Source organism: Zingiber officinale, chromosome 7B (assembly GCF_018446385.1).
Source record: "Zingiber officinale cultivar Zhangliang chromosome 7B, Zo_v1.1, whole genome shotgun sequence".
NCBI lineage: Eukaryota > Viridiplantae > Streptophyta > Magnoliopsida > Zingiberales > Zingiberaceae > Zingiber > Zingiber officinale.
The window spans coordinates 5,505,039-5,532,973 of record NC_055999.1 but is presented as its reverse complement, the minus strand read 5'-3'; the positions used below and the strand labels follow the sequence as shown (position 1 = coordinate 5,532,973).

Here is a 27,935-nt window from a genome sequence, read left to right as displayed (position 1 = left end):
AGGTAAAAAAGCCGGCCTACGTGGATATCAAAGGGTCGGATTATAAAATGGTCCTGGTCAAGCACAAGTGCTAATCCGAGGTTAAGCCTACGCGTCAAGTAGGAACTCGGAGGTAAGGATACAGATCAGGGCTTATAGTCTTGCGACACAGAACACAGAGACCAAAGCGTACAGGTCGGGATGCGCCAACCAAGGATACAGGTCAGGACTTATAACTTTGCGACACAGAACACAGGGACCAAAACGTACAGGTCGAAATGTGCCAACCAAGGATACAGGTCAGGACTTATAGCCTTGCGGCAAAGGATGCATGGGCCAAAGTGTACAGGTCGGGATGTGTCAACCAAGGATACAAGTTAGTACTTATAACCTTGCAGCAAAGGATGCATGGACCAAAACGTACAGGTCGGGATGTGTCAACCAAGGATATAGGTTAGGACTTATAGCCTCGCGACACAGAACACAGGGACCAAAGCGTACAGGTCGGGATGTGCCAACCAAAGATACATGTCAAGACTTATAGCTTTGCGACACAAAACACAAGGACCAAAACGTACCGGTCGGGATGTGCTAACCAAGGATACAGGTCAAGAGTTATAGCCTTGAGACACAAAACACAGGGACCAAAGTGTACCGGTCGGGATGTGTCAACCAAAGATACAAGTCAGGACTTATAGACTTGCGGCACAGAACACAGGGACCAAAGCGTACAGGTCGGGATGTGCCAGCCAAGGATACATGTTAGGATTTATAGCCTTGCGGCGAAGGATGCATGGACCAAAGCGTACAGGTCGGGATGTGTCAACCAAGGATACAGGTCAGGACTTATAGACTCGTGGCATAGGCACCCAGGTTGAAGCGGACAGATCGGGACATACGGAATCAGACTGACGAGTGCAGGCCAGGACTCAGGATTAGCGGAAGCAAAGTAAGGCGTACAGGTCAGGACTCAGGATAAGCGGAAGCAAACTGAGGCGCACAGGTCAGGACTCAGGATAGGCGGAAGCAAACTGAGGCGTACAGGTCGGGATTCAGAATAAGCGGAACCAGACTAAGGCTTACAGGTCATAACTTACAAGGTAAGGCATGTCAGAAGTTCAAAGAACAGGACATGCAGGACAAGGACGGACACAGGTCTGGACTTGGGAAGCGACAAACGCAGATCAGGAAAGGTAGGTCTACACCCACAGATCGAGGTCGGAAGATACAGGGATCCAGTCCAGGATTAGGATTAACAGATCGGGATAGGCATACACTACACGTACGACAAGCAAGTCAGGGAATCGTAACAGCCTGTTAGGGAATAATCACTGTCTGTCAGAGAATATGTTAACGGTTGGATGCTCATCGCCCGCTGATTCCTTCCTGGACCTATAGGAGGACGCCACGTGTCATCCACCGCCAGACAACGCCTGACACCCGACATTTCCTGACACTCGTCAGACTCCAGAAGCACCCATTGCAATATAAAAAGGGAAGCTTTGTCCCTTACGCAGGTACGCTCACTCGTCTTTTCATACTTGTCTTTCACTTTTCGTCCTTTCTTTGTGCTTCTGGGGAAAAAGTACCTGACTTGAGCGTTGGAGGATCTGACCCGGGGATTTTTTCCCTGGTTTCTGGTCTCTAACGACTCGTGGGCTCGTCTGAGTGTGCACAGGACCCTTGCTTCGTCATCACCCCTCGTCATCCGCTCGTGTAAGCTTTCCGGCGGGTGGCAGATCGACCAGGCTTCGCAGCGACTTTCCGTCAACATCAGCGACAACGCGACCGACCTCCATCCGATTCAGCTCCTGGACGAGACCAGTAAGTGTACAGTGAACAATGATCTATTCGATAAGAAAACACAGGTTATCTATAATCTCTTGGCTGAAAAGTAGGACTGCTGGATTGCTGATCAGAAGAAAATAATATTTGGAATGGTTCTTTATCGAATTTTTATATTTATCAGTTAGGTTGGAACCCACAGAATTCGCCAGAAGATTATAAACTGCAGCAAAATGCCTTTTCATCATTCCAACATGCTAGTGGATTGAACTCTAGGTCTTCCACTTCATAATTACTATATGATAATGATTGAATTCACAGTGACGTCCTGCCATGCTAGTGTTTCGTATTATCATACTTCATCAAGTCAAGCTATAATCTACGTGTTCTTGAATGGTTTGTAGATTTTTTTCCACCATATAAGTATAATAGATGTGGATTAAGTCAACAAGGAACATAAGGGAAGCCAACTTACTATTAATTAAACAGTACAAGGAACAGAGAAGAAGAAGAAGAATAAACAAGGATGAACATATCTGACTCCGACGTCTTCAGAAACAGCAAAAATCCAACTATATATAAATGCAGATGTATACGATCATGGTACATAAGAAATAACAGCGGCGTGACTCTATTTTATTGCTCCATGATCGCTTCTTCGACAGCCTACACGAGGGGCTTACACTGCTTCGTCTTCGGGTCCCACATGGCAGGAAGCAGGTACTTCCTCCCCGCCAATCCGAGCGAGTTGTAGTAGGCCCCGGTCGTGGGGTCCACGAGCAGGTTCCCCGGATAGCCCGGGAAGGCGCCGGCGCCGAATATGCCGGTGCAGCTCGTGACCGCCTCATTGGGCATCGTCGGCGGGCCCTGGAAGTAGCCGTCGCCGTACGGATTGGTCACCGTGTCGGCCAGCAGCGTGGCCAGGCTGATGATGAGCCCGTCGACGCCGACGTCGCCGTTGGGCGGCACCAGGGGCGCCGTCTGCGGCCCGTAGATCGGCTTCGCGAAGGGCCACGCGCACTCGCCGGGGCACTGCGTCGCCGGGTTGCCCACCCACAGGTACGCGTACCGGGCTCGGCCGCGCCGGCCGGCGCGGGCGGAGTCGTGGAAGCCGCAGCGACTGACGCAGAAGCCGTCGACGAGGACTTCCGGTGCTGTGAGGACGGCGGTGATGGAGGAGCGATGGGGGGCGGCGCGGGCGGCGAGGGTCACGAGGTCGGAGTGGGCGAGGGACTTACCGAGGGAGTAGGCGTCGTCGAGAAAGACGCGGCCGAGGGAGAGACGGGTGGTGCCGACGGGGGAGTAGAGGAAGGTGGTGGACCACCAGGAGGCGACAGAGGGGGATCGGACGGAGGTGGCAGAGAGGGATCGGACGAAGTCAGCGACGATGGAGCGTTGGGCAGGGGAGAAGCGGCCGTAGAAGAGGAGGTTGAGGGAGTAGTTGCCCTTGAGGAGGGCGCCTTTGTGGTAGTTGAGAACGAGGGGCTGCTGGGGGACGAGGAAGAGCATGCGGGGGACGATGGCGGAGGACTGCAGAGCGAGGAGGTGGAGGAGGGAGAGGAAGAGAAGCATAGAAGAAGGACGAGGAGCAGGGGAGAAAGCCATTGCAGAGTAGCTCATTATCGTGAGGAGCAGTGGAAGCAGAGCAACTAGTAAGAGGTTCTATTTCCAGACTATATATAATATAGGGGATACAGGAGCTTGCTAGTTAGGGATTACGCGCAGAACAGAGCAGTGACGGGCACGTCCATGAGTGCCACGCTAAATTTGATATACAATAGCAGCAAAAGTAAAAGGAAGGGAGAAAGGACATGAAACAGAGGGGGGCAAGCAATGTATGGGAAGGGCTTCACCCTGGGGAGGAACATTGCCTGCAATACTTTTGCGATCAAAATGAAAGAAAAAAGAATGATCCGTTCACAAGTAAAAAACAGTGAAGATTCAAATTGCAAGTGTAAATACGTAATGAGTTCTCATTGTTTATTTGCTTGTGGAGTTACTGATTTGGTTTTCTGATTTAGTCTGCTCTTTTACTAGTTAAGTTGGCTATGTAGTAAAAGGAGTCCCCAAATTAAAATTGCTTTGTTATCATACGTGTAGCGGTAGTGCCCGAACCCACGTCGCCATGTTTATGCCAAATAATAATTCATATGATTTTTTTTTTATATAAGTTAGTAATTGGTATACACATGACAACTAATAAATGGGGTTCAGGTACTACTCTTTTCGAAAGCTAAGTCCAATTAGCAACTCGTTTTTGAAGTTTAAATAGAATTGAATTAAACTCGTGCATGGGACCTGAACTATCTCTGCTTTTGTTGTGTTCTTGAAAATGATATATCTCATTTCAGCAAGACAAAACCAACTTTTGGAAAAGCTATACATTTCCCCAGCAGATGTCAAGTTTGCTAACTTCTTCATGCTCATTATGACAGAGATGAATAAAATTGTTAACTCCAGAAACTCAAACCGAAGTCGCTTCTAAAATCAAAAGAAGAGAGAGAGGAGATTGATCAGATAAATGTATCAAAGTGTTAAGAAAACGGGTCTTATTTTTTCTGTTTAGTTCTTTTATTGAACTCTGGTTTGTGTTCCTTCTTTTTCACAGTAGTCTATTTTAACCGCTCTTCTTCTCTGGCATGTTTACTGAAGCAGAGTCTACTTTTGCCTCCAGCTGTTGCCAGTTACGCGATCCTCTCAATTACCAAAACCCTTTTTTGACTTTGCTTCATGAATTTAGCCTGTCCTTCGAGCTAATTATGGGGGGAAAGGGAAGGTGACAGACAAAGCTCCAGTAGGAAACTTGGAAAGGATTTTGCTTAAGATGCACGGAAGAAAAGATGGAGTGTGATAAGGACCGAGGGTGTGTGGAAGCCTAAAACAATACCTTTGTTTTCTCAGGATACCTTATTTTCTCGGGATGATTTTATAATTCGAATTATTTATTTATATTTTGAGGATAATTTAATTTTTAATTTTTTAAATTTAGGATTTAGATTTTTTTGATAATTAATTATAAATATAAGACTTTGTACTCTTTATTTTCTTAAATCATTTTTTTAATTCATCAATAAAGATGACTATTTTTCTTTGTAATCAATTTCTACATGATATCAGAGTTTTCATCTCTATTTTCATCTCTATGTTTTTGATAATTAGATTGAAGAACTGTTAATTTGATCCACAATTTTCGCGTATCGAACTGTGGAGTTTCTTTTGTTTTCGCAACCGTGCAGTTTTGATTGAGTTTCTTTTGTTTTCGTAATACTTGATTTTATTTGATGTTCGGTATTCGTGAACACAATTTGTTCTATCATCATGAGTGATCGCACAGAAGATTTGCTTCAATCGATCAGTGTCCGATTGGATGGAAAAAATTATTCATATTGGGGATATGTTATGAAAAAAATTTTGCGAGGAAAATCTATGTGGGGATATATTTCAGGTGTACGAGTTCAACCTACGGGCATTAATGCGGATGATTATGTAAAGTCGTTGGATGTTTGGGAGACCAATAATGCGAAGATTATTACATGGATCAATAATTCTGTTTCACACTCCATCGGTGCTCAGTTGGCCAAGTATGAGACAACCAAAGAGGTTTGGGATCATTTGGTAAAATTATACACGCAGTCTAACTTTGCCAAACAATATAAATTAGAAGCAGATATACGTGCACTTCGGCAGTAAGATATGGGGATTCAAGATTTTTATTCTATCATGTTGGAACTATGAGACCAGTTAGCACTCACAAAATCCTCAGAATTGCGAGCATTCCCAGCTTGTATTACTCATAGAGAAGAGCAACGTCTGGTCCAATTCTTGATGGCTCTTCGTGATGACTTTGAAGGATGGCTTGGAACAATTTTGCATCGTAGTCCTCTCCCTTCCGTTGATTCAGTAGTACATGAATTGCTAGTTGAGGAGATTCGTCTTAAGTCTTAGGTTGATAAGAGGATTGTTGCACCATCTACGCCATCTATTTTTGCAACACCACAGTGGTCTATGCCGCATAATCAAAGTAGGTCGACTTCAAAGGTTTCTAGTGATGAATGTGCTTATTGCAAAGAAAAATGACATTGAAAGTCTCAATGTCTATTATTGTTGAACAAAGGTAAACTACCACAGTAGCAAAAACTACCACCACAACAACAATATTAGCAGCAACGACCTCAACAGCCACCATTACTACATCAAAATTCTTCATGGAAATTTGGTAATAAACCACAACAGTTGTCAAATGGACTATCTCAGACTAGTAATGCAGTGGTTGCCTCCTCTTTAGTTCCTTATATGCTTGAGCAGTTTTAACAATTCCTTGCTTCACAGCCCTCTGCCATGTCTGCTTCTTCTCATATAGGTTTGTCATCCTCCGGTATATCAGGTATATCTTCCTCTTTATAGATCTTAGATTCTGGAGAGTTTCAACAATTCCTTGCTTCACAACCCTCTGCCATATTTGCTTCTTCTCATATAGGTTTGTCATCCTCCGGTACATCAGGTATATCTTCCTCTTTATAGATCTTAGATTCTGGAGCCTCTCATCATATGCCACCTAACTTATCATCTTTTATCTTCTTGTCTTCTAATTCATCTTTAGCAGTTATGACGGCTGATGGTACTCCAATGTTATTATTAGGTGTTGGTTCTGTTGTTACAACTTGCTTGTCTCTTCCTGATGTCTATTATATTCCTAGTCTTATACTTAATCTTTTTTCAGTTAGTCAATTGTCTGAGTCTAGATATTTAATCTCTTTTTTTTCATCAAATTGTTATGTGCAAGACCCGCAATCCCAGAAGGTGATTGGGATAGGTCGTAGGCAAGGGGGACTCTATGTCTTGGATAAGCTTCAAGTACCAGATGTTGCAGCTTCTAGTGTCGATTTGTCATCTTTCTGATTGAGTCATTCTTCTTCTGATTTCTATTTATAGCATATTCGTGTAGGTCATGTTTCAACCTCTCGTTTACAATTTTTAGCTTTGTCTGGGGTATTAGGAACTTTAAAAAGTCATGATATTTCAGATTGCAGTGGTTGTAAACTGAAATTTTTTTTTTCATTACCTTTTAATAAAAGTCTATCTTTTTCTCTTAATTCTTTTGATTTTGTTCATTCTGATATATGGGGGTCTTCTCCTGTTACTACAAAAGGGGATCAAGATATTATGTTTCTTTTATTAATGATTGCACTCGCTATACTTGCATTTATCTTATGAAACACAGATCTGATTATCTTACCATTTTCAATAACTTTAAAGCTCTTGTCAAAACTCAACATTCAGCAGTTATCAAGTGTTTTCATTGTGATTTAGGGGGCAAATACACTTCTAATAGTTTTTCTCATTTACTTGCATCAGAAGGTACTATACATCAAACCTCGTGTCGAGAAACACCTGAACAGAATGGGGTTGCAGAGAGAAAACATAGACATCTTATTGAGACTGCCCATTCATTCTTATTATCTGCAAATGTTCCTAGTATTTTTTGGGGAAAAACAGTTCTTACTGCTACTTATGTAATTAATAGGATTCCAACTTCTCACAATAATTCAGGTTTGTCTCATTTTCAAAAACTATATGGTCATGCTCCTGATTATTCCTCTTTACGTATCTTTGGTTGTTTCTGTTTTGTTCTCCGACCACACGTTGAGCATGATAAGTTGTCCTCTAAGTCTGCTTTGTGTATCTTCCTTGGTTATGGTGTTGGTAAAAAAGGATATCGTTATTTTGATCCAATTAGTAAAAAAAATTGTATGTCTCTCGTCATATTGTGTTTTTTGAGCATATTCATTTCTTCTCCATATCTCTTCTATCACATGACATGACTCATGCAAAACTTATTCGCGTTGATTCCTTTAGTACTGACACCGATGAAGCCTCCCCCATGGGTACTCTTCCACATGACAGCTTCACTGAATCTGATATTCTCGAGACATCTCCTGCACCTCCACCTCCCCCTCCTACGACTATTCCTTCACTTCCAGAGATTGTGGACAATCCTATTCGTTGGTCTACACGTCCTCGTAAGTCTACTAAACTACCTGATTTTGCTTATTCTTGTTATTCAACTTCCTTTACCTCTTTTGTTGTCTCTATTCATCATCTTTCTGAGTCTTTGTCCTATAGAGAAGCTATTGGTAGAATACTATGGATGAGGAATTAACTACTCTATATTATACTTATACTTGGGATTTGGTACCTCTGCCATAAGGAAAACGTGTCATTGGTTCTCGTTGGGTCTATAAGATCAAAATTAAATCTGATGGTTCTGTCGAATGGTACAAAGCTTGTCTTGTTGCTAAAGATTACTCTCAGGAGTATGAGATGGATTATGAGGAAACTTTTACCCCTGTTGCTAAAATGACCATTGTTCGTATGTTAATTATTGTTGCCTCTGTTCGTCAATGGAAGATATCTTAGATGGATGTCAAAACTGCTTTCTTGAATGGTGATCTTCAAGAAGAAGTGTATATGATGCCTCCTCCTGGAGTTGCTCACCAATCTGGTGAAGTTTGCAGGCTTCGCAAAGCTCTCTATAGACTCAAACAAATACCACGTGCTTGGTTTGCTAAGTTCTTCACGGTGGTTACCTCACTTGGCTTTCATCCCAGTAATCATGATTCAACTTTATTTGTCAAGTGCACGCGTGCAGGCTATATACTTTTATCTTTATATGTGAATGACATGATAATTACTGGTGATGATTTTGATGGAATTGAGTCTTTAATATTTGAATTAGCTCGTTGTTTTGCTATGAAATACTCGGGTTTACTACGCTATTTTCTGGGGATTGAGATCGCCTCTTCACCTAAAGGTTATCTCTTGTCTCAGTCAAAATACATAGCTGATCTATTTGAGCATGCACGTCTCACTGACAACAGAGTAGTTGATACTCTCCTTGAGACTAATGCTATGTATTCTCCATCAGATGGTTCTCCTTTGCCAGATCCTAACCTTTACCATACAGTTGTGGGAAGCTTGGTTTATCTCACTGTGACTCGTCCTGATATTGCGTATGTTGTACATGTGGTTAGTCAGTTTGTCACTATACCGACCACAGTTCATTGGGCTGTTGTTCTTCGCATTCTTCAGTATCTTTGGGGAACTCAGTTTCAGAGTCTCTTATTCCCTTCTACTTCCTCATTAGAGCTCTGTGCATACTCTGATGCTGACTGGGCAGGTGACCTTGCGAATCGTAAGTCGACCACTGGCTTCTGTATTTTTCTTGGAGATTCTCTTATCTCTTGGAAAAGTAAGAAGCAATATGTTATTTTGAGATCCTCCACAGAAGTTGAGTATCGTGTCATGGCTACCACTACTTGTGAGATTGTTTGGCTACGTTGGTTGCTTGCAGATATAAGAATTTTTCTTCAGAAACTTACTTCTCTTCATTGTGATAATAAGAGTGTCATTCACATTGTACGCAATATATTTTTTCATAAGAGAATGAAGCATATTGAGATAGATTGTCATTTCACTCGTCATCATCTACAATTGACACTATCACATTATTTTTTGTTCCTTCCTTACTACAGATAGCTGATATATTTACCAAGGCTCATTTCGCTTCGCGCTTCCAATTTTTATCTAATAAACTCTCAATGCTTCTGGCTGTAGCATCGTGAGTTTGAGGGGAGTGTTATATTATATAATTAGAATTATTTTTTTATAGCATTGATGGTAATTTAGTCTTTTACCTTTTTAATTTAGAGTTTAGGTTTTCTGATAATTAACCATATAAGACTTTGTACTTTTTATTTTTTTACAATTTTTTTTTGAATTCATCAATAAAGATGGCTACTTTTCTTTGACATCAATTTCTACAGGTCTAGTATCTAGTGCATGAAGTATTGTCATCATGAGGTCTAAGGTTTAAATCTTGATATAGCCGAGGTAAATGCCTCCCTCATGTGCCAGTTAGTATTTCAACGAGTAGTAGTCACCCATGATTCACCTCCTTCGTATTGACCTTGGGACGAGTTGGAAGCATAATCATTAATCGCCTTTTGGCACCACTAAAACAATGTTGCTTTGCTATGATGGGTCATAAATAGACTAACTAGCCCATTTTATACATATGGGCATATCCAAGTTTAAATGTTTAATCCCTCTAAACCCGTTAATTTATCATCATCTATGATAGGATTTAAACTCTAAAATCTCATACATACCAATATATCCTTAGAGTGTGTTTGGTTTAAGTTATTATATATGACTTTAGTTATGTTATTATTTTTGGTTATTATTTCTAATTGATGGGTTTAATTGCAAGTTGTGCATATGATTACAAACCGAACCCATTAAAGTGATCTAACTAAGACTTATTGGGGTTCCGTTATTGGATGTAAACCTTGTATCTGTAGAAGCTATAGTCCCGCATCTATTATTATCTATGAGTTGATAATAGATGTCCACTATATATAAGGTTATTCCCCAAGGGTTTAGGGTTTAATTTTGACAGAGCTTTTGGTTCCCCATAGACCTAAAACTTTTCGGAGTCATCACCCCTAAGTCCTTTGGAAGATATTCTTTTTCTTTCCGCTGCATCTGCTTCCACAAAGATTATTTTGGATAACGCTAAAGACAATGATGACTCTTCAATCAGGTTCTTTATCATATTTGTTTATGTATTTATTTTTCTCATGTCATGTTTAATCGATGAAACGAAGATCCAGACTTATATGTTCTTATATTTTCTATATGTAAATTCTTATAGGGTTCTTAGAATTCATGCGGCTTAGGTTTTACAAGAATCATCAATTGGTATCAAAGCCACATGCTCTATTTCGTCATTTTCATTGACAATAAAATTTAAGTTTTTTGTTGATTTGTTGTTTGTATATTAGATCAAGTTTTTCCTAATTAATACAAATTTTTTGATCGACGAAAATTATATAAGAGAAAACTAGGATAAACTTATTTTTCAAGTATTTCTGTGAAGAATACGAATAACGACGAAAATAGTCACTGTTTAACCTAATTTTAGATAAAATTATGATAGTTTAATCGATTGCTTTAGTCAAGCAATCGATTGTCGGGTCGAAAATTTTGAAGAGAAATGATTAAAGATTTTAATTGATTAACAGCTTTAGACTTGCGACTGCGTCAATTATCAATCGATTAGGATTATTTTTTGTCGATTGAGATTGTTTTTATTTTTCACTAAGTTTTTTTTTTGGTTTGGTTTGAGATTGTTTTTAATAGATTTACGTTTTTTGCTTCATAAATTAAAAAATAAATAAATAAGTAATTATGTTTCAATTTAAAATCGTGCTAGAAGTATATATATATAAAATAAAAACGGATTCACTGTTTTAATGCGAAATAGTGAATGCATTTTTTTTCAGGTAGGAATAATTAAGGGATTAAATATTATTAGTTAATTATAGAATTTAAAGGGAGTTTTAGCTTTTTAAAGGAGGGTTATATATATATATATATAGTCATGTAATATATATATATATATATATATATATATATATATAAAATCTCGTATAGTAGACTTTTAAATCGATTGAATAAAATCAATCGACTATTATATTGTATCAATCGATTGATAAATCTAATTTTGAGTTGTTAAAACTGATTAAGTAATTTCTATTCGAATTAAGTTTTTAGAATTTTCTTGAGTCTATTCACACAACGAACTACTAAGTTGAACTAATGTATCGGCCCAAAGGAAGACACCTTAGGTAGGTTTAGTGCATTATGTGTTAGTAAACGTATATATATGCTAAAAGTAATCGACTCAAAGGAAGATTACTTTTATGCCAGATATATGCATAAGGTAGCTTACAACTATGTTCAGATCATGCACAAAATATGTTGACCCAAATGAAGGCATATTATATGGCCAATTAAGGTTGTTGTGAGTTATGGACCAAAATATAACTCATATAAAATATCATATTATGCGCACAATGGGTCGGCCCAAATGAAGACATATTGTATGACCAATTAAAGTTTGAGTTATATTAGAGAATATCGCTAACAAATAATGTGTCGATCCAAATAAAGACACATTATATTGTACTTAATATCTCGTAAAGAGCTCATTTATATGCATTTAAAATTTGATTTTATTTGCATAATTTTATATTACGTTTATGTTCTTGGCTTTAGTTAAATCATGAACTTAAAATAAAATTCTCTCTTTAATTTCAGTACAATCTGTAACTGACAACATTAATAATATCCCAACACTAACTAGTTCGAATTTTGCTGAATAAAAAGAATACATGACTGTAGTCTTAGGCTGCATGAACTTAGATTATGCATTAAGGAATGATCGTCCGGGACCTCTGACCAGTGCTAGCACTATAGAGAAGAGGGATGAATTTTAGTTGTGGGAGAAATCAAATCGCATGTGCCTAAGTATCATAAAGCTTTCCATACCGACACCAATAAATGACTCAATAACAGAAGGAGAAGATGCTAGGAGTTCACTGGACCAATTGGCAGATCGATTCATCTCAAATGAAAATGTCGAAACTACCACACTTCTTACGAAGTTGGTAACCATGCGGTACAATGGTAAAGGAAGCATAAGGGAGTATATTATGGAGATGTCCAATATAGCGACAAGTCTGAAAGCACTAAAACTCGATATGTCTAAGAGTATGTTAGTGCATTTCGTCTTAATGTCTCTGCCTACACTGTTCACTCCTGATATCGTATAATACTCAAAAGGAAAAGTGGACATTGAATGAGTTTATTGCTTAATGTGTGCAAGATGAGGGGAGACTAAAGATTGAGATATCTGAGAGTGTTCACTTAGCATTTGGTTCTCAAAGTGCGAGCAAGAAACAAAAGAGGATCAATAACAAAGGAAAAGGAAAACAAACTGCAGATTTTGGAGGTAATGGTCATAAGGAGCACAAGAAGTAGGATAAAAAAAATCCACTTATTTCTTTTGCAAGAAGAAATGTCATATGAAGAAAGTCTGTCTCAAGTATGTCAATTGGCGTATAAAGAAAGGTAAACTTCTCAACTTTGTTAATTCGAAAGTCAATCTAACTATTGTACCTACTAACACTTGGCGGATAGATATCGGTGGTATTACTCACATAAGTGTCACTATACAAGGTTGTCTCAGGAGCCGACTTCCACTTGATGGTGAAATATACATCTATACAGGAAATAGAAAGAAGGTTAAAGTCGAGTCGATTGATGTTTTTATGCTTTGTTTAGAAACCAATGTTTTTTCTGGATTTAGAAAATTATTGTATCGTATTTTTGACGAAATTTAATTTCAATTTCTTGTTTGGACAAATTAGGTTATTCTTGTTCATTTAAAATTGAAATTTTTAGTATTTTCTTTAATTCAGTGTTGGTTGGCAATGATTCCTTGGTTGATAAGCTTTATAAATTGAACACATTTACTTTTACAGTTGACAACGTAATAATGTATAGTGTAGGTACGAAACGCAAATTGACTAACGAGAATTCTTCCATGTTGTGGCATAGGCGTTTAGGACATATATCCAAAGAACGCCTAGAAAGGTTAATGTCACATGGAATTCTCGATTCCTTTGACATGTCAGACTTTGATATCTGCATAGAGTGTGTTAAGGGGAAGACCACTAATAAAAGAAACACGAGGGCTAGCCGTTATAGTGACATTTTAGAGCTAATACATATGGACATTTATGGACTATTCTCTAAGGCATTTTAGAATGTACACACATATTTTATTAGCTTCATAGATGACTATTCCATATTTGGTCATCTGTATCTTATTCATGAGAAATCACAATCTTTGGACATGTTCAAAATTTTTAGAGCCGAAGTTGAAATTCAACTAGGTAAGAAAATTAAAGTCGTCTGATCTGACTGTGGAGGTGAATATTACAGTCGATATGATGGATCAGGTGAACAACGTCCGAATGTCCAGGACCTTTTACGATCTACCTTGCTGAGTGTGAGATTGTGTCTCAATATACCATGTCTGGTACACCCAGTCAGAATGGTGTAGCTGAGCGTTGTAATTAAACCCTAAAAGACATGGTAAGAAGTATGATGACTTTCATTTCTCTACCAGAATCTTTGTGGGGTGAAGCAGTCAAGACTGTAGTTTACCTACTCAATAGAGTACCTAGTAAGGTAGTAACTAAAACTCCATTCAAGATGTGGATGGGTAGAAAGTCTAGCATTAGACATTTGCATATTTGGGGTTATCCAGTTGAAGCTAGGCCTTACAGGCGTAATGAAAAGAAATTGGACTCAAGAACAGTTAGCTACAATTTTGTAGGTTATTCTGAAAAGTTAAGAGAGTATAAATTTTATTATCCCTCTAATAGATCCTTCTTTGAAATGATAAACACCAAGTTTATTAAGGACAGTGGGAGTAATAAAATCAGGGAAGTATCTTTTGAGGAAAGCATTGGCGATCCTCCTATGGTCACTACTAGTGCAATCAGTAGCGGTATGATTACCATACCGTACATTATGAGTATCATACATCCAGTGAGCGTAGTGAACCAAGATATTCCCATGACATCTCTAATGCAATTGGAGGAACCTACCACTGAAATTGAAGTATTTCCTCATTTGGTGAGAAAGTACCTCAACCACCTCAAACACAAGTGTCTTTAAGGCGATCCACAAGGGAACAGAGAACAATGAATTCTAGTGATTATATTGATCTCCAAGAGTATGATTTTAACATAGGGTTGGAAAGTGATCCTACATCTTTCTAAGAAGTCAAACAATGCTCTAATCATGAAAGGTGGATTAACGCCATGCAAGAAGAGTTGAAGTTTATGGTAGATAATGATGTTTGGGAACTTGTCAAATTGCCTGAAGGAAAGAAGTCCGTTGGTTGTAAATGGATATTTAAAATCAAGTGGAATTCAAGGGGCAATATCGAAAAGTATAAGACTCGTCTTATTGCCAAAGGATTCACTCAGAAAGAATACATTGATTATAAGAAGACTTTCTCACCTGTGTCGACGAAAGACTCCCTTAGGGGAATCATGACACTTGTAGTCATTATGATTTAGAGCTACATCAAATGGACGTCAAGACTGCATTCCTTAATAGAGACATAGAGGAATCTATATATATGGTGCAACCAGATCATCTGCAAATAACTAAAGGACATATGCTCACGTATCAGAGATTAGATCATCTGGAAGTGATCAGATCACACTAAATGCTTGGATAGTAGGAGATCTACTTCGGACTATATTTTCATGTCTGCTGGAGGGGCTATATCTTGGAAGAGAATCAAGCAGACGCTAGTAGCCACTTCTACTATGGAGGCAGAGTTGGTAGCATACTACAAAGCATCCAATCACGGGATTTGACTGCAGAACTTCATCATAGCATTACAAATTGTTGATGACATTGACATACCACTAAGGATCTACAGTAGCCACAGAACTTTATGCCGAGAACAACCGTAGTTCGTCGAAGTCCAAGGCCATCAACATCAAATTTTTAGCGGTTAAAGAAAAAGTTCAGAGTACTCAGATTACGGTAGAGCACATCAGCACATATTCCATATTAGCCGATCCACTCACCAAAGGCTTGGTGCCTAAGGTGTTTCATGCGCATGTTATGGATATGAGAGTCCTTCTTATGGAAGAAGAATTCATCTAGTGGGAGTTTGTATTTATCTTAACACTCTATATTTAATAATAAAGACAAACATTTTGTTTTGATTATTATACGTATTTAAAGTTCAAAATATTAATGGAAATTTATAAGTTTGTTTGATACTCTAACTATGATATCGTCATTTACAACTGCTGTTTAGCATTTGATTTTTATAAATATGATACAAATCTTTTAAATCATAAAGTTGATCATGATTTTCTATTGCAGTTTAGCATAAAGTATTTCACAAATATAATCTGACCTCTTTTGAGGTCATCATAGGACTAGTTGAAAATTGACATGTACTGATCTTATTTCGTGTAATTTTCACTCTACACATTTACATCTTGATCTATGTCATTAATGATATTAGTATTGTGATTACTGTTGGGGCTTGTTATGATCATATACAGTAGGTATGACCTCTTTAGTCCTATACCAATAAAGTTAATGGACCAAATTATTTATAGGGGTATTCTATACCCATAAAGTTTGATATCAACTAAAGTTTTACTTATATTTCATATACAACTCACAAATAGCCTAAGTGGGAGATTGTTAGTTATTATCTCTAATTGGCGGACTTAATTGTAAGTTATGCATATGAGTACAAACCGAACTCATTAAAATGATCTAACTTAGACTTATTGGGTTTCGGTTATTGGATGTAAACCTTGTATGTGTAGAACCTATAGTCCCGCATCTACTATCATCTATGTGTTGATAATAGATGTTCACTATATATAAGATTGTTCCCCAAGAGTTTAGGGTTTAATCTTGATAGAGCTTTTGGTTCCCCATTGACCTAAAATTTTTTTGTGTCGTCACCCCTAAGCCTTTGGAAGACATTCTTTTTCTTTCCGCTGTATTTTCTTCTATAGGGATTATTCATGCTCATATATTATTGTATTTTCTATATGTGAATTTTTATAGGGTTCTTAGAATTCATGCGGCTTAGATTTTACAAGAATCATCAATTATAAGATAATCACATATTTAAAGTTATAGAGAATAAAACATAATCTAATATTATTTGGTTCAACTTATATAATAAAAAAAAATTATTTATTTAAAAATTTTAATATATAACTTAATTAGTTTAATATTTTTCTGTATCATCCTCCATTACCCCCACCAATAATATATAATAATAATAATTATTATCGTCTTTTAACGTTTACGTTTTTTTTATTTAGTTGTTTACGTTTTTTCTACTTTATTTTTTTTACATTAAGTTATTCTAACTTTACTATATTTTTAAAAATATAAATTTATTTTTTAAATAAAATAACACTTATTTTTTATTTTTATTTAGTTTTTATAATTTAAAATAAAATTTTCATTATAAAAATTTTAATGATATTTTTATCTAAGTATAAATATTAGAGGATATTTTTGATAATTTTTTTTAAAAAAAATCTCAATGTTTTGAGTTTTCCCTATTTAAGATTATATATCTCTTTTACTGATATATTAGGCATGGATTATTAATTGAGAATCATATATTACTTAAATTAAATAGAATTTTTAATGATAATAATAATTAAAATTATCTAAAATAATCTTCAACCTAACCATCTGAATCTTAAGAATTGTAAGATAATAAAATTATCTAGAATAAAATTTTTATTGATAATAATTTTTATTGCAGTTATGCAGTTGTTGATAAGCAAAGATGATAAGACAAGAGCGGACCTTCTAATAAAAGGCTACTACGGAATAAAGTGGAATAGCTCTCCACAATCATCAAAGTAGGATAATATAGCATCGATGTTTATTTAATGGCTCCTGACTCTTTGGATCGTAAGGTTGTTTATTTAATTTACTTCATTATTACCTCCTTAATAACTCTATCTAAATTAATCCAAGAGACTCCACCAATTGAAGCTGCCTTCACCGCTCTTGCCTTCCATTCCAATGCCTTTCTCTTCATCTCCTTCCCCTTCTGTCCTCCCATCAATTCCTCGATCAACCTCTCCACCTTCTCTCTCTTCACATCCTCTCCAATCTCGATCCCGATGCCCCACTCCGAGCATAAGAATCTGCAATTTGTCTGTTGGTCTGCGAAGAAAGGCCAGCATATCATGGGGACCCCCGCGCACATGCTTTCCATTGTAGAATTCCATCCGCAGTGAGTCAAGAAGCCACCAATGGCTGGATGAGAGAGCACCTCCTTTTGGGTGCACCAGTTCGTGATGAAGCTCCTTGGCTTAATCTCAGTCGCGAACTCTGGCGGCAGCAGTGCGTTCTCGCCTTCCACAAGATCAGGTCGAATCACCCACAGGAACTCACACCCGCTGTTGGCCAAACCCCAAGCGAACTCAATAAACTGGTCATTCGTCAGCACGGCGATGCTACCATAGTTGACATAAAGCACGGAGCCCCGATCCTTCTCGTCCAGCCACTCGATGCAACTCGAGTCCTCCTTCCACAAGCTCACTCCAACTCCGAGCAAATCACGATTTGGAATGTATTCAGAAAGCAGAGACACGGGGCCGATGTCATACACCGGCGGCACCAGCACCGACGACAATGCCTCGATGACCGGGGCTTCGAGATCATGGAAAGTGTTGAAGATGACAGCCGAGGCGCCGCACGACGCTCGCGCTTCCTCCGAGCAGAAGTTTAGCATGACGTCGTGCGGATTGGCGGTCCGTATAAAACTCGGTAGATCTTTCAAGCGGATGTTTGGCATTCCCGGAATCCAATCTATGACGGCGTGTAGGTATCCATTCGTGAGGTCTTCTTCGCCTATTTGTAAAGATATAGTTAATCGATGAGGATTTAATCGAGAGAAAGACATAGAATTGTGGTTAATTAATTACCTTTTAAAGGGATGATGCTCCTCTGCTTCAACTCCTCCAAGTAGACGGCGCTCAAGAAGCCAGTGGCGCTCGCCGAGCAGAAGAAGATGCTCGGGATGGACAATTCAGCGGTGACGGCGAGGGTGAAGCTGGTGAAGAAGTCCGAGATCACGCAGCTGACGGGTGGCCCTCCGGAGCAGGGGTCGTTGAGGGCCTTTATGAGGTCGCGGAGAGGAGAGGCGCAATGGCGCTTGGTGGAGACGCAGAGGGCGGCGAGGTCTTGGCTCTTGTCGGTGTCGTCCTTGGGCGACGAGAGGCCATCGGGGATGGTGGCAAATCGGAAGTCGGGGAGGCCAGCGAGGGAGGCAAGGCCGGCGTTCCGCAGGACGCGGCGGTGGTTGAATTCGGAGTTGACGAAGGTGATGTGGAAGCCCATGAAGTGGAGGGCCTTGGAGAAGTGGAGCATGCCATTGATGTGGCCTTGGATTGGCAACGGAAAGCAGACTGCGTGAGGCTTGGTGTTAGCCATGGGATCGATCTCTGTATATCTGGACGACAACAATGTTTGCGCAGACGAATTGTTTGATCGAGTACCCTTATTTTTAACGGTAATTCTTGTTGTCCGGAATCTAACCAGTTAGAATTTTTTATCCTTCAATTAAAATGCATGTATGTACATGCATGTAATTAATGTACACATATGATATTACTAAAATACCCATGTGTACACTTGCATGTATTGATTCTAATTGATCAAATTATGATCATTTAGCATTATCCTATTTTTAATCCAGGGCAACGGTTCTGTGATATTAATTTATCATTTTTATTGAAGTGAATGACTATTTATCACAAACGAGGAAATCTATCCACTTATATATTTCTTTATGGTAAAATTGAAGAACAGCAGATCCTCTACGTGTTCATCGGATTGCATTTTTTTTGGTGTGGATCTTGTTGTTACATGTTGGCCGACCACTCCTCAGCCCACGCCTCGGGATTCCGCACTTCAGTGTGACTGATATTGAATACTATTACTTGGTAATCTTTAGAAATCTGGTATTGCATAAGCTATGGGAAATAGAAGAATTATAATTACATGGTCAAGCTATGAGAAAAGATCTATTTGGTAACTTGCCAAGATGGTTGACTAGTTTATATCATGTTCCATTCTGCATTATAAATTTATTATAAATTTGAACATGACAAGCACTTGAGATAGAGTAAGCAAGAGAAAAATTGTAAAAGATTGTTGTAGTAACTCTCATTTTAATAGAAAATCTCTTTTCCTCAAAATTTCTATGCTTTCGCACCTAACAAATTTGATATCAGAGTTGCCATTGTCTTCCAAATTTGATTTCTTTGAAGATAGAACAGAATTTTGGAAAGTCAAAGTTGAATCTGCATCAGGTAAATTTCCTGCAGAGCTCATGCAGATGACTTCTTCTTTTCTTAATAAAATGATATCTATTTTATTCACATACTCTCCTAGCTAAGTACCTATATTTGAAGGAGAATATTATGAGTTTTGAAGCAGTCAAATGCAGACATTCTTTCTCTTTGGACCTTTGGGATATTATTGTCGACAATGACAAATTCCCAGCCAACGATGATAAAGATTATGAAAAATTGTTAAAAGAATGCAAAAAGCTAGATGTAATGACATTATGTTACATTCAACCAGGAGTTGGGAAAATTATTTTTCCTCATATTTTTGGTGTCATGACGGCTACAGAGGCTTGGCAAATATTAAAACAAGAATTTCAAGGAACGGAGAAGACAATTGCATTAAAGCTCTAAATTTTATGGAGAGATTTTGATAATTTAAGAATGGAGAAATGAGAGACCATACAAGATTTCTCATCACGAGTCTCAACTGTCAATCGAATAAAAGGATATGGAGATATGATTCAAGTAAAAGAATTATTGAAAAAGTACTTCAATCGCTTCCTCCAAAGTTTGATTATGTTGCTGTCGCAATTGAAGAATCAAAGGACTTGTCAAATATGACTATATATGAGTTGACGGGTTCACTTCTCACACATGAGTGAATTAATCATTCTAATGCTCAATTAACCGAACAAGCCTTCAAGTCAAAGCAATTGTTGATAGTTTTAAGAAATTATGGAGACTTAAGCAATGAAGGCTCAAATTATAGCAAGGAAAAATCCAATAAATGGAGGAAGAATGAAAAGAAGATAAACTGGAAAGCTAAGACATTACAAAAATATGGTAATGTTGAATCTTGTATTATTTGCAAAAAGTCAAATCATGAGTCAAGTGATTGCTAATATAAATGCAAAAGATATAAAATTTCTAACCACTCTCACCCTCTGTTTAGATGGGATGAGCAAAGGTTCATTAACGGAAAGGGAAAAGAAGTTAAGTATTTATATTCATCTTATTTGGGAAGAAAGGAAGGTTCATTAACGCAACATGTGTTACTATGTTTGGGAGGAAAGTGAGGATAATGAAGATTAAATATATAAAGTTATAAAATTATCTTAACTTTTGTTAAAGACTTACACGTTCAAGAATCTAGTGCATCTTGCATATATTTATTTGTTAAGGCTTATACATTCAAGCAATTGTAGCTCATTTGTTAAAGTCGACGTCGACGTCTAAGTCAGAGTCGGAGTCGATGTAGAAGTCGGTATCAAAGTTAGTGTCGGTGTCAACATTGAAGTCAGTGTCAAAGTCGACGTCGGCGTCAAAGTTGGTGTCCACGTCGACAGTGTGCGAGTGTCGGGCGGTGCGAGTCGGTCAGTGCGAGTGTTTTGTGTCGCCACACAAAGAATACATAAAACAATGACTTTTAGAATTAATATAATAAAACAGGGATAAAATTGAAACATTTTTTTTTTAAGTTCCCTTACCCTTCTTTACATCTCAAATCGGGGTATAAGAAATTCTTTCATTTCATGGGTAAGAAAGGTTAAAGTGTTCCCTTCCTTATAAGAAATTCTTTCATTTCATCAGCCGGGATAAGTTGACCGAGTCACTGCCCGACGATGTGTTGAACTACCTCGAGTGAACCCGCCTCTTGCGAAGTTTGCCTCTTATATGTAATGCCCCTTGATAACTTGTAAAAATTTTCTAAGTGCTAATGCAAGTTCGCCCATTCGGCGTACCTTTGTTTGCCCGAGTATGTTTATTCAATCATCGCCACAAGTCGTTCGACGTTTCCTTATTTTGTTGGCTGTCGCACTTACTCATGCATGCTTTGCAGCTCGGTTCGAGTAGGACTACAAACCACTTACCGTTTTGCGAAAATTTTCTAGTGTGGTGCTATGTCCTCCCGATCGTCAATGTAGCCGGTCGTTGGGGTGTCCAAGCAATCATTCCAAGCTTCCAAACGACTTTAATTTAGTGGAAACTGTTGTTTCTTCGAGCAACACGTTTCTTGGTCAGTCTTATTTTCAGCTTACATATTCTCCATTCCTCTTCGTTTGTCGTAGACTTAGTTTTAGAACGACCGATCAACTATTATTCACTGTAGACTCAGGTTCATAATCGCCGCTCGGTTATTAAAGATGCAGACTTGTGTTTAACGTCGTCGCTCGACGATTGACATAGACTTGGATTTAAGGTCGCCACTTGACCGTTGATGATGACAAGGGTTTAAGGTCGCCGCTCGACCGTTGATTTGCGTAGATGAGAGTTTAATGTCGTTGCTCGACAATTGATTTGCGTAGACGAGGGTTTAACGTCGTCGCTCGACGGTTGATTTACATAGATGAGGGTTTAATGTCGCCGCTCGACGGTTGATTTGTGTAGACGAGGGTTGAACGTCGCCACTAAACGGTCGGTGAAGACTAGGGTTTATAGTCGCCACTCAACTTTTAACTTGGCCGATTGGCACAAGAGTCTTGATTACTTAGGATTTTTATTCATTCTTTTCTTGCATCCATAAGTCATACACTTACACAAGCACATATGTATTTACTCACGAACCTCTCACCCGACCCTATAGGGTTGGAGATGGTTCGCATTCCAAGGTCACTCGAGTTGTCTTCCATCTTCATCCTGCCTTGCCGAGTGGACGAGCCATCAACATATATTTTCCAAGTTGCATCTGGCTCGGTGTTCTGGACTTTTGTGACGAAATCAGCTAAGGCCTAGGCTTTAATCGTCGTTCGCGGCTGATATTGAATGTCGAACTCACTGAGCTTGGCCATCCACTTGATCAGCCGTTCAAACACCTCTGGGTTTAGAAGGACCCTGCCTAGGGCGCTGTTGGTCATCACGAAGATCGGGTGCGCCAGGAAGTACGAGCAGAGTCTCCGAGCAGCTAGAACCAATGCGTATGCTAATTTTTCAAGATAGATGTAGTGGGACTCTGTATCTTTCAATATATGACTCAAAAAATATATGGATTGTTGTTCATGGCCATTCTTCTTTACCAATGACGAACCAACTGCATACTCGATGGATGACAGGTAGATCCAGAGCGGCTCGCCATCGCTCGGCTTGGCCAATACAGGCAAGGAGTTGAGGTACTCCTTAAGCTCTTCTAACGTCTTGTCACACTCCGCGTCCCATTGGAATTTCATCGATCAGTGTAACACCTTGAAGAACAGATGACTTTGACCGGATGACTTGGAAATAAACCTTGACAGTGCGGTGATCCGCCCGGTCAGCTGTTGTGCCTCTTTCAAGTTGCGAGGCAGGGGCATGTCTTGTAACGCCTTCACCTTGCTTGGATTCACCTTGATGCCCCATTTGGTGATTATGTATTCGAGGAAGCGGACACTCTTCGCGCCGAATAGACATTTGCTCGGGTTCAGCTTTATCCCATATGCCCTTAAGGTTCGGCATGTTTCTTCGATATCTACACAAAGATCAGCAGCTTGGAGGGATTTTATTAATATGTCATCGACATATACCTCAATGTTATGGTTGATCTGCTGATGGAACACTTTATTCATCATCCTCTGGCAGGTGGCGTCAGTGTTCTTCAATCCGAACAGCATACCGTTATAGCAACACGTTCTGTCGGTCGTGATGAAGCTGACCTTCTTTTGATCCTCCCAGGCGAGCGACGCTTGGTGGTATGTTTGGTATGCGTCGAGCATGCAGATCAGCTCGCTGCCCCAGGTAGAGTCCACCATCTGATCTATTCTGGGTAGCGGATAGAAATCCTTCGGGCACACCTTATTCAAATCACGGAAGTCGATGCAGACCCGCCACTTATTGCCCAGCTTGGAGACTAGTACGACATTAACGAACCAACTTGAGAATTAAACTTCTCGGATGTGGCCGACCTCCAGTAATTTTTCTCTTCGCTCGGATGATCAAGTTTTGTTTCGTGCTAAAGTCCCTCTTCTTCTGCTTCACCGGTCGAGCGTCCGGTCGGACATGAAGCTTATACTAGGCCACACTCGACAAGATGCCTGAGAGTTCCTGTGTCAACCAGGCGAACACTTTGTGGTTCTGCCTAAGGTAAGCAACCAACTCTGCCTTCTAATCGCTTTGCAGGTTGGCAGCAATAAAGATAGTTGCCTCCGACCGATTTGGGTGCATTTGAACCTCTTCCTTTTCTTCATAGATCAACATAGGAGGTTTCTCCATTATAGCTTGCACCTCCAAGCGCGGGTTCTTTCGAGCGGCCCTTGTTGTGGATTTGACCATCTCGAAGTAACATCGCCGAGCGACCAACTGATCGCCTTTGACTTCGCTCACCTTGTCGTTCACCGGGAATTTAATCTTCTGGCAGAAGGTGGACACGATCGTGCGGAACTCATTGAGTGCTGGTCAGCCCAATATGACGTTGTAGGCTGACGGCACATCCACCACAATGAAATTTGTGGTCCTTGTCCTCTTTAGTGGCTCTTCCCCGAGTGAGATTGCGAAGGTCAGAATTACATCGGCTCATAGGCCAAACACCATATCAACTTGAAGGTTAGAGCAAATAAATTACCTAGAGCATGAACCAGCGACACAAAGCCAAGACGAAACAGGTGTTATAGCATCATAACCGAATAGGAACGACAGTCAGGTTAAGAACCCAGGCAGTGGCTGCCCCGGAGGGTGACGACTGTTGGGGTGGTGGTGATAGCCGCTGGAGGTGGCGACGACAGCCGCTGGAGGAGGCGGAGGTAGCCGCTGGAGGTGACGGCGACAACTTCTGGAGGCAGCTCTAAGGATGGTGGTGGCCGGAGAGAGCGACGACGGTCAGAGAGGCAGCGACAGCTGCTGGACCGGTATTGGGAACAACGGTAACGACGGTGAGGGCGAGGAGAGGTGTGATCGATGATGACGAAGGTTGTGGACGACTATTGTTAGGGAGAAGAGAGTTGTTGCGGTAGAGAGCCCTTGTGCATGAGGGAGAGGGGCTGCTGACAGTGGATGTGACCGGCGACGGAGGCGACAAAGGTAACATCCGCGTGCGCCCCCACTGTGGTGGCTAGGCGTGAGGAAGCTAGCGCCGGAGGAGTGAGCATTCGGTTAATTTGATATTAATTTTGTATAAATTCTTTTTATTGTTATTTTAAATAAATTTAGTTAATTCGGTGTTAACCGAAATAACCGATTCTGTTAATTCTGTTAGCCAATACTAAATCGATTTTCAATTAATTTATGGACTGAATTAACCGAATGCTCACCCCTAATTTGAGGGGGCTACCGGCGAGAGGAGAGGCGACCTGTGTGCTGGCGGCGAGAGGGGAGGCGGCGAGGTGGCCCAATCATGCGTCGTTGTGGTGGCATCGGTAGAAACCAGCTAAAAGAACCAACCCCCCCCCCCCCCCCAATCTATTCATGAGGTATAGTGCCCCTCATCAAAACCAAAACGCTCCCAATGTGAAAAGAGTAACTTGCCCTTATTCTCCACATGTCCTCATCTCATCACTGGATCAGTAGAAATAGTTTTATGTCAAATTACTATAATTAGTACTATCACGGAGAGCCTTATTTTTATGACCCAACTGAGCCTTCTGGTGGTTCGTCATTTGACATAACTGTTGTTGGGAAATCATCAACTAATGATATTGCAATGCAATCAATTGTTCACAATTGATTATTCCAATATAAATGAAATACCAACACTTAAATATCAGTGATAACATGAAATGTTAAATGCTAGTGAAAGAAAAAAGTGGGAAGACATTTCTTCTAGTCATTTTAACTATGAGCTACTGCAACGTATTTGACTTTCTGTAAGATTTTCTATTTCTATCTTATATATAGATGTATTATTTAGATTATTTTCTATCATAATATGTATTTAAATATGGATATTTAGATAGTTTATTTTTTTTTTTATATTATTGTGATATGTTTAGATTTTGTTTATTTTAGATAATTATGATTGTTGGAGATTTAAATACTTTCTATTAGTTAGATTGTATGAATGTTTATATGGATGTTAGTTTATTTGTGTTTGTGATATTATATATTATATGAAATATATGTATGGATTGTTAAAATGTCTGAAATGTATTTGTATGTGTAGATTGTGAAATGTGATTGTATGAATATGACTATTTGTATGTATGAAATACCATCGTTTGTGATAGTTTTTGTATATATGGAAATTATAAACTTGGTAGATCCTGAATATGAATGATTCTTGAATTTTTTTCATTGTAGATGGAATACCAACAGAATCAGTATATTGATATAGTTTACCGATGGAAATACTGTTCCCGTCGATAAGCCCTTGAAGAATTGCTGGTGGAAATAGTATTCCTATCGGTAAAACTTAACCACGGAATTTAATTTCTTTTGAAAATTTTACTAACGGAATTTAGATTTTGTCAGTGTATACTGATGGAATTTAAGTTCTCTCGATGAAAATGTTTCTGATGAATTCCGACAAATAATTTTTTATTATAATTTCATCAAAAAATCATTATATTAGCGGAATTAGAGATAAAATATTCTCCTGACAATCCTATTTTTTTTATAATACTTTTCTTGTTGGGATGACTTTGTTACCTTGTTGACGTGCGGCCATGTTTTTTTCTCTGCTCTTCTTTCTTTCACAACTAGAGGTGGATGGATTGTTATCCGCATTACAACAATGTGGAAGCCCATGTAGTAGAGGGCCTTGGAGAAGTGGAGCATGCCATTGATGTGGCCTTGGATTGGCAACGGAAAGCAGACTGCGTGAGGCTTGGTGTTAGCCATGGGATCGATCTTTGTATATCTGGACGACAACAATGTTTGCGCAGATGAATTGTTTGATCGAGTACCCTTATTTTTAATCAAGGGCGGCGGTTCTGTGATATTAATTTATCATTTTTATTGAAGTGAATGACGATTGATCACAAACGACGAAATCTATCCACCTATATATTTCTTTATGGCAGCATTGAAGAACAACAGATCCTCTACGTGTTCATCGGATTGCATTTTTTTTTGTGGATCTTGTTGTTACATGTTGGCCGACCACTCCTCAACCCACGCCTCGGGATTCCGCACTTAAGTGTGACTGATATTGAATAGTATTAGTGGGTAATCCTTGGAGATCTTGCCAAAGAATTAATATTGTTGACTAGCTTTAATGTTAATGTATCATGTTCCATTGACATTACAAATTCGAACATGACAAGCACTCGAGATAGAGTAAGCAAGAGATAAATTACAAAAGATCGGAGTGTGCTGTAGCAACTACTATTTCAATAAAAAAATCTTTTTTTCTCAATATTTCTAGGCTTCCGCACCCAACAAATTTGGTATGAGAGCCACCATTATTTTTCAAAATCTAATTTCTTTGAAGATAGAATAGAATTTTGGAATGTCAAAAGTTGAATCTGCATCTGGAAAATTTCCAACAGAGCTCGTGGAGAAGACATCTCTTTTTCTTTATAAAATGACATATACTTTATTCGCATATTCTCCTAGCCAAGTACCTATATTTGAAGATGAATATTATGAGTTTTGGAGCAGTCAAATGCAGATTCTTCATCTCTTTGGACCTTTGGGATATTATTGACGACAATGGCAAAGCACCCGCCAACGATGATAAAGATTATGAAAAGTTGTTAAAAGAATACAAAAAACAAGATGCAATGACATTGCGTTACATTCAACAAGGAGTGGGGAAAACTATTTTTTCTCATATTTTTGGTGTCATGATGGCCAAAGAGGTTTGACAAATATTAAAGTAAGAATTTCAAGGAATAGAGAAGACAATTGTATTAAAACTCCAAATTTTATGAAGAGATTTTGATAATTTAAGAATGGAGGAACGAGAGAACATACAAGATTGTCTCAAATACTGTCAATCAAATAAAAGGATGTGGAGATACGATCCAAGATAAAAAAATTGTTGAAAAAGTACTTCGATCGATTCCTCCAAAGTTTGATTATGCTACTACCACAATCGAAGAATCAAAGGACTTAGAGTTGACGGGTTCACTTCTCGCACGTGAGCAAAGAATCAATCATTCTAATGCTCAATCAACCAAACAAACCTTCAAGTCAAAGCAATTGTCAATAATTTTAAGAAATTATGGAAACTCTAGCAATGAAGGTTCAAAATACAGCAATGAAAGATCTAATAAATAGAGGAAGAATGAAATGAAGATAAATGGGAAAGCTAAGGCATCACAAAAATATGGTAACCTTGAATCTTGTATTATTTACAAAAAGTCAAATCATGAGTCAAGCGATTACTATTATAAATGCAAAAGATGCAAAATTCCTAACCACTCGCAAAGGGATTACTGGTTTCAAAACAAGGAAAATAAAGATGTTGCAAATTTCTCGAAAGAAGAAGAACATGAGATTTTATTCTATTCTCAACATGGTTACGCGTCAAATGGT

General features: G+C 38.9%; 2 protein-coding genes across 2 annotated transcripts; both read right to left on the bottom strand.

Moving 5' to 3' along the window:
• Positions 1-2,221: 2,221 nt before the first annotated feature.
• Positions 2,222-3,480, bottom strand: LOC122005139 (protein EXORDIUM-like 2). Its single transcript, XM_042560063.1, has one exon. It carries the CDS (start codon positions 3,382-3,384, stop codon positions 2,431-2,433), a length of 954 nt encoding a protein of 317 aa, XP_042415997.1. The 5' UTR covers positions 3,385-3,480; the 3' UTR covers positions 2,222-2,430.
• Positions 3,481-17,153: 13,673 nt separating this feature from the next.
• On the bottom strand, positions 17,154-18,806 carry LOC122005138 (7-deoxyloganetin glucosyltransferase-like). The gene is made up of 2 exons (XM_042560062.1): positions 18,186-18,806; positions 17,154-17,805 (listed from the first exon to the last, which is right to left on the bottom strand). Exons 1-2 carry the CDS (start codon positions 18,691-18,693, stop codon positions 17,183-17,185), a joined length of 1,131 nt encoding a protein of 376 aa, XP_042415996.1. The 5' UTR covers positions 18,694-18,806; the 3' UTR covers positions 17,154-17,182.
• Between the last annotated feature and the right edge of the window lie 9,129 nt (positions 18,807-27,935).